This window comes from Coregonus lavaretus, assembly GCF_964263955.1.
Source record: "Coregonus lavaretus genome assembly, chromosome: 28".
In the NCBI taxonomy this organism is placed as follows: domain Eukaryota; kingdom Metazoa; phylum Chordata; class Actinopteri; order Salmoniformes; family Salmonidae; genus Coregonus; species Coregonus lavaretus.
Genome location: NC_140015.1, coordinates 4,620,035 through 4,631,911, shown reverse-complemented (window position 1 = coordinate 4,631,911; position 11,877 = coordinate 4,620,035). Strand labels below are relative to the sequence as shown.

General features: G+C 41.8%; 1 protein-coding gene across 1 annotated transcript; it reads left to right on the top strand.

Annotated features, from left to right (window-relative positions):
* The first annotated feature begins 3,905 nt into the window (after positions 1 to 3,905).
* On the top strand, positions 3,906 to 11,465 carry pet100 (PET100 cytochrome c oxidase chaperone). The gene is made up of 4 exons (XM_084145789.1): positions 3,906 to 4,207; positions 9,957 to 10,043; positions 10,421 to 10,453; positions 10,786 to 11,465. The coding sequence occupies exons 1-4, from the start codon at positions 4,181 to 4,183 to the stop codon at positions 10,879 to 10,881; spliced, it is 243 nt and encodes an 80-aa protein (XP_084001915.1). The 5' UTR covers positions 3,906 to 4,180; the 3' UTR covers positions 10,882 to 11,465.
* Positions 11,466 to 11,877: the final 412 nt, after the last annotated feature.

The following is an 11,877-nucleotide window of genomic DNA, read 5'->3' as shown; positions in this document are numbered from 1 at the left end:
CACAGTCGAAAAGCAGCATTGGTGGCAATGTGGAACTGTCTGCAACCAATAGCTGTCTATCCCCCCCCCATTGAAGTTGAAATGATAATAATCCAAGATGGCGTGGTAGTGCAGTTGTGTTTTTATCGTCTGTCTGTAAATAGCCTGTAAATACCCTATTTTTCGTACATATTTCCCTATCAGACTTTTCATATTTGCACATAATCTCTTGCACATCTAGCATTCCAGTGTTAATACTATTGTAATTATTCTGCACTATAGCCTATTTATTGCCTTACCTCCATAACTTGCTACATTTGCACACACTGTATATATATTTTCTGTTGTATTTCTGACTTTATGTTTTTTACCCCATATGTAACTCTGTGTTGTTTTTTATTGCACTACTTTGCTTTATCTTGGCCAGGTCACAGTTGTAAATGAGAACCTGTTCTCAACTGGCTTACCTGGTTAAATAAAGGTGAAATAAAAAAAATAAAAATAAAATAAAATGGGACGTACCAAGGATCCCGAATAACACAGACCGTAAAGAAATGGGACTCTAGTCACTGATTGGATATTTTGTGAACAAGCTAGCTAGCTGAATTACACCCTTCGCGCTGGAGGGGGATTGGAAGCGTTGAGCAGCAGGCAGCATGAAAATTGTATGAAGTGTTGGCCAATGGACTATGTGGCGGACCACATTTTTTCCGATGGAAGACGCAGGCCAAGATGTCGACACAAGTCCAGAGGATAGAATAGACGCCGGAGGGGAAACGAGGGGGAAAATCGAGTCCTTTGAGAAGGCAAGAAGCAGATATTGGTTAGGAGAAAAGCAGTATTATAATAAGGAGACGTGTGCTTGGATGACGGAGGAGGAGTGGAGGGAAAAGGAGAGGCAGAGGAGGTCTAAGAGAGAGAGGGAGGAAGACTGTGAGTTTGAGTCGTTTAAAAATGGAGGGGAAAAGGGAGAAGGTTTGTTAAAGAAGACAGGTAGGAAATGTAAACAAAGTGAGCTGAAGACATGAGGAGAAATGGAAGAGAATGAGGGTGAAGTATCGGAGGTGGTAGGTGTGGTGAAGTACTCGGAGCCAGAGGCTTGCACAGAGGGTCAGGATAAAGATGGGTCCCATTATGCCTGGCGAAAACCAAACTCTGCATTCCACAGTAAGAACATCATACCAAAGGTCAAGCATGGTGGTGGTGGTGTGATGGTTTGGGGATGCTTTGCTGCCTCAGGACCTGGATGACTTGCCTTAATAGAAGGAACCATGAATTCTGCTCTGTATCAGAGAATTCTACAGGAGAATGTCAGACCATCCGTCTGTGAGCTGAAGCTGAAGCGCAGCTGGGTCATGCAGCAAGACAATGATCCAAAACACACAATCAAGCCTACATGAAAATTACTAAAAAGCAACAAATTTGAAGTTTTGGAATGGCCTAGTCAAAGTCCAGACCTAATCCCAATTGAGATGTTGTGGCAGGACTTGAAACGAGCAGTTCATGCTTGAAAACCCACATGTCACTGAGTTAAAGCAGTTCTGCATGGAAGAGTGGGCCAAAATTCCTCCACAGCGACGTGAGAGACTGATCAACAACTACAGGAAGCATTTGGTTGGAGTCATTGCAGCTAAAGGTGGCACAACCAGTTATTGAGTGTAAGGGGGCAATTACTTTTTCACACAGGGGAATTGGGTGTTGCGTAACTTTGTTTATGAAATAAATATGTAATTGTTGTGTTATTTGTTCACTTATGTTCCCTTTATCTAATATTAGGTTTTGGTTGAAGATCTGATAACATTCAGTATCACAAATATGCAAAAGTAGAGAAAATTAGAAAGGGGCAAATACTTTTTCATAGCACTGTATATATATATATATATATATATATATATATATATATATATATATATATATATATATATACAGTGGGGAAAAAAAGTATTTAGTCAGCCATCAATTGTGCAAGTTCTCCCACTTAAAAAGATGAGAGAGGCCTGTAATTTTCATCATAGGTACACGTCAACTATGACAGACATATTGAGAAAAAAATATCCAGAAGATCACATTGTAGGATTTGTTATGAATTTATTTGCAAATTATGGTGGAAAATAAGTATTTGGTCACCTACAAACAAGCAAGATTTCTGGCTCTCACAGACCTGTAACTTCTTTAAGAGGCTCCTCTGTCCTCCACTCGTTACCTATATTAATGGCACCTGTTTGAACTTGTTATCAGTATAAAAGACACCTGTCCACAACCTCAAACAGTCACACTCCAAACTCCACTATGGCCAAGACCAAAGAGCTGTCAAAGGACACCAGAAACAAAATTGTAGACCTGCACCAGGCTGGGAAGACTGAATCTGCAATAGGTAAGCAGCTTGGTTTGAAGAAATCAACTGTGGGAGTAATTATTAGGAAATGGAAGACATACAAGACCACTGATAATCTCCCTCGATCTGGGGCTACACGCAAGATCTCACCCCGTGGGGTCAAAATTATCACAAGAACGGTGAGCAAAAATCCCAGAACCACACGGGGGGACCTAGAGAATGACCTGCAGAGAGCTGGGACCAAAGTAACAAAGCCTACCATCAGTAACACACTACGCCGCCAGGGACTCAAATCCTGCAGTGCCAGACGTGTCCCCCTGCTTAAGCCAGTACATGTCCAGGCCCGTCTGAAGTTTGCTAGAGTGCATTTGGATGATCCAGAAGAGGATTGGGAGAATGTCAGATGGTCAGATGAAACCAAAATATAACTTTTTGGTAAAAACTCAACTCGTCGTGTTTGGAGGACAAAGAATGCTGAGTTGCATCCAAAGAACACCATACCTACTGTGAAGCATGGGGGTGGAAACATCATGCTTTGGGGCTGTTTTTCTGCAAAGGGACCAGGACGACTGATCCGTGTAAAGGAAAGAATGAATGGGGCCATGTATCGTGAGATTTTGAGTGAAAACCTCCTTCCATCAGCAAGGGCATTGAAGATGAAACGTGGCTGGGTCTTTCAGCATGACAATGATCCCAAAGACACCGCCCGGGCAACGAGGAGTGGCTTCGTAAGAAGCATTTCATGGTCCTGGAGTGGCCTAGCCAGTCTCCAGATCTCAACCCCATAGAACATCTTTGGAGGGAGTTGAAAGTCTGTGTTGCCCAGCGACAGCCCCAAAACATCACTGCTCTAGAGGAGATCTGCATGGAGGAATGGGCCAAAATACCAGCAACAGTGTGTGAAAACCTTGTGAAGACTTACAGAAAACGTTTGACCTGTGTCATTGCCAACAAAGGGTATATAACAAAGTATTGAGAAACTTTTGTTATTGACCAAATACTTATTTTCCACCATAATTTGCAAATAAATTCATTAAAAATCCTACAATGTGATTTTCTGGATAGTTTTTTCTCATTTTGTCTGTCATAGTTGACGTGTACCTATGATGAAAATTACAGGCCTCTCTCATCTTTTTAAGTGGGAGAACTTGCACAATTGGTGGCTGACTAAATACTTTTTTCCCCCACTGTATATATATATATATATTTTGGTCCTCCTGTAGCTCAGTTGGTAGAGCATGGCGCTTGCAACGCCAGGGTTGTGGGTTCGATTCCCACGGGGGGCCAGTATGAAAAATGTATGCACTCACTAACTGTAAGTCGCTCTGGATAAGAGCGTCTGCTAAATGACTAAAATGTAAAATGTAAAATATATGTTTCAGTAAGATTGTATTTTTAGCGTTTATAGCAATGGTTATTAATTGTAATGCAGGGATGGAACGCAAGTCGAAGAAAATTGTGGCTGTGTTGGCAACTGCAGAGAGATTTGGGTGTGCGAGACTTGACAGCAGAAGAGTTAAAGGGAGTGTTAAGTGGTGATGTCTCATCATTTCAGGATGAGGGCATGAGGTAGGAGTGAGTATATTTAAATAGTGGAGAAGGGTGGGGTTAATTATTAGTAATAGTTTTGAATTTGTAAGTGTAAGTGTAGTGTTAGATGGTAGGGTATTTCTTTGCTTTGTTTTATTTTTCAAGGAATAGATAAGGGAGTTGTACTCCAGTCTAGTAGGTGGCGGTAATGCAACAATTTGGATGCCAACCGCCGTTAAACCTCATAGGAGAAGAAGAAGATTGGCTATTTTGTGAACAGACGTAACCGGAAAACCAGGAAGTGCAGTGTGAAGGTTAGGCAAGCAACAGCGCAACATGGGGGTGAAAATAGAGGTGTTTCGTGTGAGTAAGATATGTTTGTTCAATCATAATGACTTGATAAATAGCATACACGAGGGTACAATGTATCGTTTGTAAATGATCCTAGCTGCAACAAGAAAAAAAGACGGCAAGCGAAATGCTCAATAGTGGTAGATATAGCTACACGTGGATCGTTACAGTAGCTAATTTGCTAGATATCCAGCAAAGTGGTGACGTAACATCATCCTCGTCAACACTGATGTTATTTTAGGGGACACAGTCTTTTAACACCACTTCGATAGTGATTTAAGCTAACCCTAACCCTTTTCCTAACCGTAACCTCAGTCTCATAACTGCAACGTTAATTCTGCTAACCTGCTGTGTAAGTTCTCCTAAATTAACCTGCTACGAAAAAGGAGGGATGTCAAACGTTCAGGCTGCTGCACAGACACTATGGAGGCTCTAGTCTTGAGCGCTGATTGACATAAATGTCATTCTTTCAATAGTGTGAGTCGGCAACATACTATCATCTTAAATGAACATTGTTAGTGTACACCTGTTGTTTACGAAGATTGTGACAAGTAACATTTTATTTGAATTATTTTGCTATATTAAATTATTGTATATTGTGCTAATTTCCCTAATGTGGACAGTTTACTACTTTACACAAGCTTGCATTTTCACCACTTTACATTTTGTGGAATTACACATCCTTCTTGCCTCAGATTGGTGATGTTAGTATAAAAGTTTATAGTCATCAGGATTACATAATATTGATTGCTTAAAGGTGCAATATGCAGAAATCGCTCTGCCATTTCCTGGTTGCTCAAATTCTAATAGGTTTCCTTATTTCAGTTTGTGACGAAACAGAGAATCATTCTACCATCTAAACCGCTGTTTTCAATAACCATAAATATTGAATTTCAGGCTGTTAAAAGCTGTTGTACAAAAACGAAACTTAAGAACTGGAAGCATAGAAATAGTGCACATAGAACAGATCTACAGCTTCTCATACCTGCATTCAATTAGAATGAGATCTATAACTCACATTTCTATGTTAATTTGGTAGGGTCCCGCAATAAGTTACATATTGCAGCTTTAAAACAGATCAGTGTCTTTGGTTTTGTACCATTGATTTTGTTACATACGCTGCGGCACGTAAAATTCGGTGCGGTCTCTATAAAAGTCGCAGGCCACAAACCAATACATGGATTTGACAGTCAAACTAGGACTTAAATAGCACCCAACCATTGTCACTGTTGATATCCTATGCCGCGTCGTGATTCGTTTAAGTTAACAGAAAAAGTGGTCTGTTCCCGTTTCCGTGATGGCAGCCTCCCGAAATCAACATCCGACACTCCAAAATATAGATATAAGCCTTCTACAAGTTCTCATCTAACCAACCATGTATAGGTTATTCCAAGTTTCCATGTGGCCTTTGAAAAGTGTTAGTTTAAACAGCGCTACACCCCAAACGTTTGCCCCCTGTTCTATTTATTTCAGCGTGATATCGATGGAAGTGATTAACTAAAAATGGTTACGTGGCCACCCACTTGACTCAAAATGCAACACTTCCAAATGTAGCTAGCTCTCTTCTACAAATTGTCCTCTAACCAGCAGGGCAGTAACCAGGGTTTGAGTTTAGTTGAGTTGGGGTTATTTGAAAGTTGAACCGCATTTACTGAATTTCTATACAATTAAACACATTTAAAAATGCTATTTGGAGAAAAGCATAAACAAGGAAAAATGACCCCAGCCATTATCACATTGGCTGCAGTAGGTTCATTCACTTCAGTTGATCTACAAACACATAGCCTAATAGCTATACAATTGTAATGTTATACCCCAGAAAGAGGGGAAATATGAGAAACGATTCACACTGACACATAACATCATTGACGAAATAAAAACGTATGACCTTTTTAGAACTGTATTGTTTGCATTTTAAGGTAGGCCTATAGCGAAGATAGACCATGTGGATAGGTTCATATCGAAATATATATATATACACAAACACACTACCAGGCAAAAGTTTGGACACCTACTCATTCGAGGGTTTTTCTTTATTTTTACTATTTTCTACATTGTAGTGAAGACATCAAAAATATGAAATAACACATATGGAATCATGTAGTAACCAAAAGTGTTAAAATATATTTTATATTTGAGATTCTTCAAATAGCCACCCTTTGCCTTGATGACAGCTTTGCACACTCTTGGCATTCTCTCAAACAGCTTCACCTGGAATTATTTTCCAACAGTCTTTAAGGAGTTCCCACATATGCTGAGCACTTGTTGGCTGCTTTTCCTTCACTCTGCTGTCCGACTCATCCCAAACCATCTCAGTTGGGTTGAGGTCGGGGGATTGTGGAGGCCAGGTCATCTGAAGCAGCACTCCATCACTCTCCTTCTTGGTAAAATAGCCCTTACACAGCCTGGAGGTGTGTTGGGTCATTGTCCTGTTGAAAAACAAATTATAGTCCCACTAAGTGCAAACCAGATGGGATGGCGTATCGCAGCAGAATGCTGTGGTAGCCATGCTGGTTAAGTGTGCCTTGAATTCTAAATAAATCAGTGTCACCAGCAAAGCACCCCCACTCCTCCTCCATGCTTTACGGTGGGAACAACACATGTGGAGATCATCCGTTCACCCACACCGCGTCTCACAAAGACATGGCGGTTGGAACCAAATATCCCCAATTTGGACTCTAGACCAAAGGACACATTTCCACCTGTCTAATGTCCACTGCTCGTATTTCTTGGCCCAAGCAGGTCTCTTCTTCTTATTGGTGTCCTTTAGTGGTTTCTTTGCAGCAATTTGACCATGAAGGCCTGATTCACACAGTCCCCTTTGAACAGTTGATGTTGAGATGTGTCTGGCTTGAACTCCTGTGTAGCTCAGTTGGTAGAGCATGGCGTTTGCAACGCCAGGGTTGTGGGTTCGTTTCCCACGGGGGACCAGTATTAATTCTTTTTTTTTTTCTTCAATGTATGCACTCAACTGTAAGTCGCTCTGGATAAATGACTAAAAAAAACCCTCTGTGAATCAATTATTTGGGCTGCAATTTCTGAGTCTGGTAACTTTTTAATTAACTTATCCTCTGCAGCAGAGGTAACTCTGGGTCTTCCATTCCTGTGGTGGTCCTCATGAGAGCCAGTTTCATCATAGTGGTTGATGGTTTTTGTGAAAGTTCTTAATGTTCCATATTGACTGACCTTCATGTCTTAAAGTAATGATGGACTGTCGTTTCTCTTTGCTTATTTGAGCTGTTCTTGCCATAATGTGGCCTTGAATGAGTAGGTGTGTCCATACTTTTGACTGGTAGTGTATATTTTTTGTTCCTAACTTGTTTGATAAGATTAGTACAGATTTTCTCAGGGGACCCCCCTCATGTGGCCCAGTCCTCACGTTTGGGAACCACAGTACCCTCCTCTATCTCCTCTGCTCCCTCCTGCATGCATTCAGCCTGCCTCAGCCTCACCACTGAGCACCACATCACTGTCTGTGTCAGTAGCCTACTCTCTGTAAAGCAAAGTTTGTAGCATATTTTTTGCTCCTGCTGAGGTAGGCTACGTTTAACGTTAGCTTCTTACGTCATCCTTCAAGCTGGTTAAGTAATACTAGCCAGAGCCCTTCAAAGTTACTGCAATAGAAGTCTGCCGGCAGCTAGCCATCTGAGTGACGGACAAATCTATATATAAGTGACTATTTACCAGTTGTGCACTCATTCTCAGAGAGTCTGTTTTTGTTTCTTTGGGGATGTCTGTAGAGTCGCTGGACAGTTTTAAAATGCCCTTTTGTCCGGCATCTCGCAAACACTGTCAGCAGCATCTCAAGTTGCCTACTGCGAGCTGGGGTAGTTCACCTCACGCCTCGATCACACCGACAGCGTTATTGCGCAAAATGGTCTGCAGCATCATCTGGATATGTGTGCAACAAAAGTTCAACATTCACCTTCTGCTACCATTTCTGTCAAGCCGTCTATGCATACAGTTTGATGCATACGTTCAATAAATCCAACGTATGCAACACACAGAATGCACTGCAACTGCCTCTCCAACGCAAACGCAGCGTTCGATTGGAAATGAATGTACTTCTGGTGTACCAAAATGCAATGACGCTATCGGTGTGATCGAGGCGTCAGGCCATCGGCCTGTGCCGCGAGAGGGCGGAGTTAGCCGTTTCAGAGAGTTGTGAATGTGCTGTTAAAAAGGCAAATCCGGGGAATGCAGGCTTACATAATGAACAAACCACTGTTCATGATTCCACTCGTTCGCAAAGAGGCAGGCGAGATTAGAACTCAGTCAGATCAATGTAAGCATTCTGAGTTTTGATCAACGCTGGGAGCAATATTTAGATGTTGACCCGTAAATACTTTTCTTTATTGTGTATAAATATATATTTTTCTAAATTAGAAAAAAATACAGAGGTCCGGACCTCTGTGTCCTCATATGTACACTGAACAAAAATATCAACGCAACAATTTCAACGATTTTACAGAGTTACAGTTCATATAAGGAAATCAGAATTGAAATAAATAAATTAGGCCCTAATCTATGGATTTCACATGACTGGGAATACAGATATGCAACTGTTGGTCACAGATACCTTAAAAAAAAAAAAAGGGGTGTGGGTCAGAAAAGCAGTCAGTATCTGGTGTGACCACCCTTTGCCTCTTGCAGCCCGTCACATCTCCTTCTTATAGAGTTGATCAGGCTGTTAATTGTGAAACACGCTGTCGTACACGTCGATCCAGATCATCCTAAACATGCATCAGTGGGTGACATGTCTGGTGAGTATGCAGGCCATGGAAGAACTGGGACATTTTCAGCTTCCAGGAACTGTGTACAGATCCTTGAGACAAGGGGCTGTGCATTATCATGCTGAAACATGAGGTGATGGTGGGGGATGAATCTCGTCACGGTATCTCTGTGCATTCAAATTGCCATTGATAAAATGCAATTGTGTTCGTTGTCCGTAGCTTATGCCTGCCCATACTATAACCCCACTGCCACCAGGGGGCACTCTGTTCACAACGTTGACATCAGCAAACCGCTCGCCCGCATGACTCCATACAAGCTGTCTGCCATCTGCCCAGTTCAGTTGAAACCGGGATTCATCAGCGTTCCAGTGGCTATCGAAGTTGAGCATTTGCAGCAGGAAGGTGAGCACCATCTGGTAGCCATGACTGCGGTAGATGGAACTGCATTAACCCCCTGAATGTTGGTTACGACGCCAAACTGCAGTCAGGTCAAGACCCTGGTGAGAGACGAAGAGCACGCAGATGAGCTTCCCTGAGATGGTTTCTGACAGTTTGTGCAGAAATTCTTCGGTTGTGCAAACCCACAATTTCATCAGCTGTCCAGGTGGCTGGTCTCAGACTATCTCGCAGGTGAAGAAGCCGGATGTGGAGCTCCTGGGCTGGCGTGGTTACACGTGGTCTGCTTTTTTTGGGGGGGGGGGGGGGGGGGAGCTCTGACTGGGAAACATCGTTTTGAACGGGCATCCAACTCAGAATTCCAAGACGGATACTCTGGCATCTTTCTAGAGTTCCGATGTTTCTACCTGAAGATCACTGACGTCATGATTTGACGTCGTTTTTTTTCTTCCTGAGGTCCCAGTTGTCTTGAAAGCAGCAACTGCCTGATTGTTGACTGATGACAGGAGTGGTAACTGATAAACAAATCAATGTAGCGATCTATTATATTGACTATCATGTGACATGTCTAACAAAGAGATGGTAGTGACTTGATATAGTCGTTTATTTTGTCTGTATTCTTTTGTGATCAGATGATGCTGTATCTGTCCTTCCCTGTGACCATGTTCTGGATCTCCAACCAAGCAGAGTACTTTGAGGAATATATTGTGAAGAGAAAGGTTAGTGTTGTCTTATCTGGATTGATTGGTTGATTGATTGATTTCTTTTATTTCATGATTAAAAGTGCATAGAACTAAGGTTGCTTCAGCCGGAGACAACAGTAGCTACATACAGTACATAACAATTGTTGAAGCTAATACACAATAAAGCCCAATGGCTTATTAGGCTCTGGTTCATTCTTTCAGTGCTTTAAACTTTGTTTAGGTTACATATTATTAGATTGTGTAGACAGTCTGAAAAGGTTGACAGTACGGTCTGGTAAACTAAAGCTAATTCTGACATTTTGTGTATGACCATATCATAAGTAGTTTTTACCTGTTCATTAATGTTAAACTTTCCTTTCCTCTTTCATGGTGATCTCTTCTACGACCTTCAGAGGGAGATTTTCCCACCCGATGAGAAGATGCATGTAAGTGTGTGAATAATGTCACGTTATTATGCCAACAGTTACACATTTCTCTTGATTTAGGAACAATGAGGTATGACATCAATGCCTACCAATAGTGACACTTTTGGAGGGGGAAGATTTGAGGTTAAAGGAATATCCCACTCCCAATACAATTGAACATAATATGGAATATCCCTTTTAAGAACTTTTGATTTGGTGGGAGATTGAAGGACTGGGGATGTTGTATTTGTTAATGTCTCTGTCCTCAAAGTTGAAAATCTATAAATAGTTTTTTTTTTTTTAACGGTTTTGATTGACAGTGGTAGATTATGACTGAATGATCTGTGTTACAGAGGAAAGAGCTGGAGGACTTCAAAGAGCGGATGCGAGACCGCAAGGAGCGGCGGCTACTGAAACGGATGGCCTTGGAGGAGGCAGAGAAGGAGTGAGGGGGACGATGACCCCAATACCCAATCAGCAGCCTGTTTTTTTCTACTTGTTGTTCCACAGGATGGGGGAGCAGTGTCTCTGTCAGGCCCGGGGACTGGAACATGTGCTGTGTCACAAAAGGCACCCTATTACCTATTTAGTATACTACTTTGACCATGGCCCATAGGGCTTTGGTAAAACGTAGTGCTCTATATAGGAAGAAGGGTGCCATTTGGGGTTGGAGGATTTTGAATGTCGTGGAGTATGAAGGCTATACTAGACACCCTTTGGGAGGGTGTGCTGTGCTTGAGGGCGACCTTCAAGTTACCCCTTTGAACTGAAAAGTCTCACTGAAAAGCTTTTTATGAAATGCTTTATTTCACTGCAATCAAACTACAACTTCACTGTTGAGGATCTGCTCTGCGATGGTGTTAATGTAAACCTTGGGTGTGTATGATTGTCTCATAAAAAAGATGTGTGAATGAAATATGAGGACAGAATCATGTGGCTTGGAATATTATTTATTTTTATGATTTAGAATGTCTTTTGTACATGGATGTTTCAACACTGTCCTTCATTAAAGTTAAAATGTGTCTTTGCTGAACATCTTCAGTTTGTTTTGTGATGACTTAGTTCGGAAGATGACCATTCTGGTCTAGAAACAGTATGATGTCACAAAGCCCCTGTGTTGTGATTTGGACCATGCTATGATGTCATTTTATGGCTGAGTTTAGAATCTGGCAGGTAATAGCTGAAAATATCCAATGAGAACACAGATTTTCATTTTCTGTCGTAAAACGTTTCACTACAGTTTGCGCTAAAGAACACAACCCTGCATGTAGTTACCTACTGTATCTGCCCTCTAATAAGTGAAGTTGTATAGAGGCCTGTGGAGACAGGACAATGGAGGCTAGTAGGCGTTTGGCAGCTCTCCTGCATACCCGCACAGTGCTCGGGAAACACTTCTGGACGCACAACTTCTCCGTCTCCCTACTTTTGGATGAGCTGGGCAATGT

What these genes read in the sequence shown, in the direction of transcription:
- pet100 (XM_084145789.1), top strand. Translation starts at nt 4,181, where the DNA reads ATGGGGGTGAAAATAGAGGTGTTTCGT. An exon ending in TGAAAATAGAGGTGTTTCGT is followed by an intron (nt 4,208 to 9,956) that starts GTGAGTAAGATA and finishes TTTTGTGATCAG; the next exon opens with ATGATGCTGTATCTGTCCTT. An exon ending in AATATATTGTGAAGAGAAAG is followed by an intron (nt 10,044 to 10,420) that starts GTTAGTGTTGTC and finishes TACGACCTTCAG; the next exon opens with AGGGAGATTTTCCCACCCGA.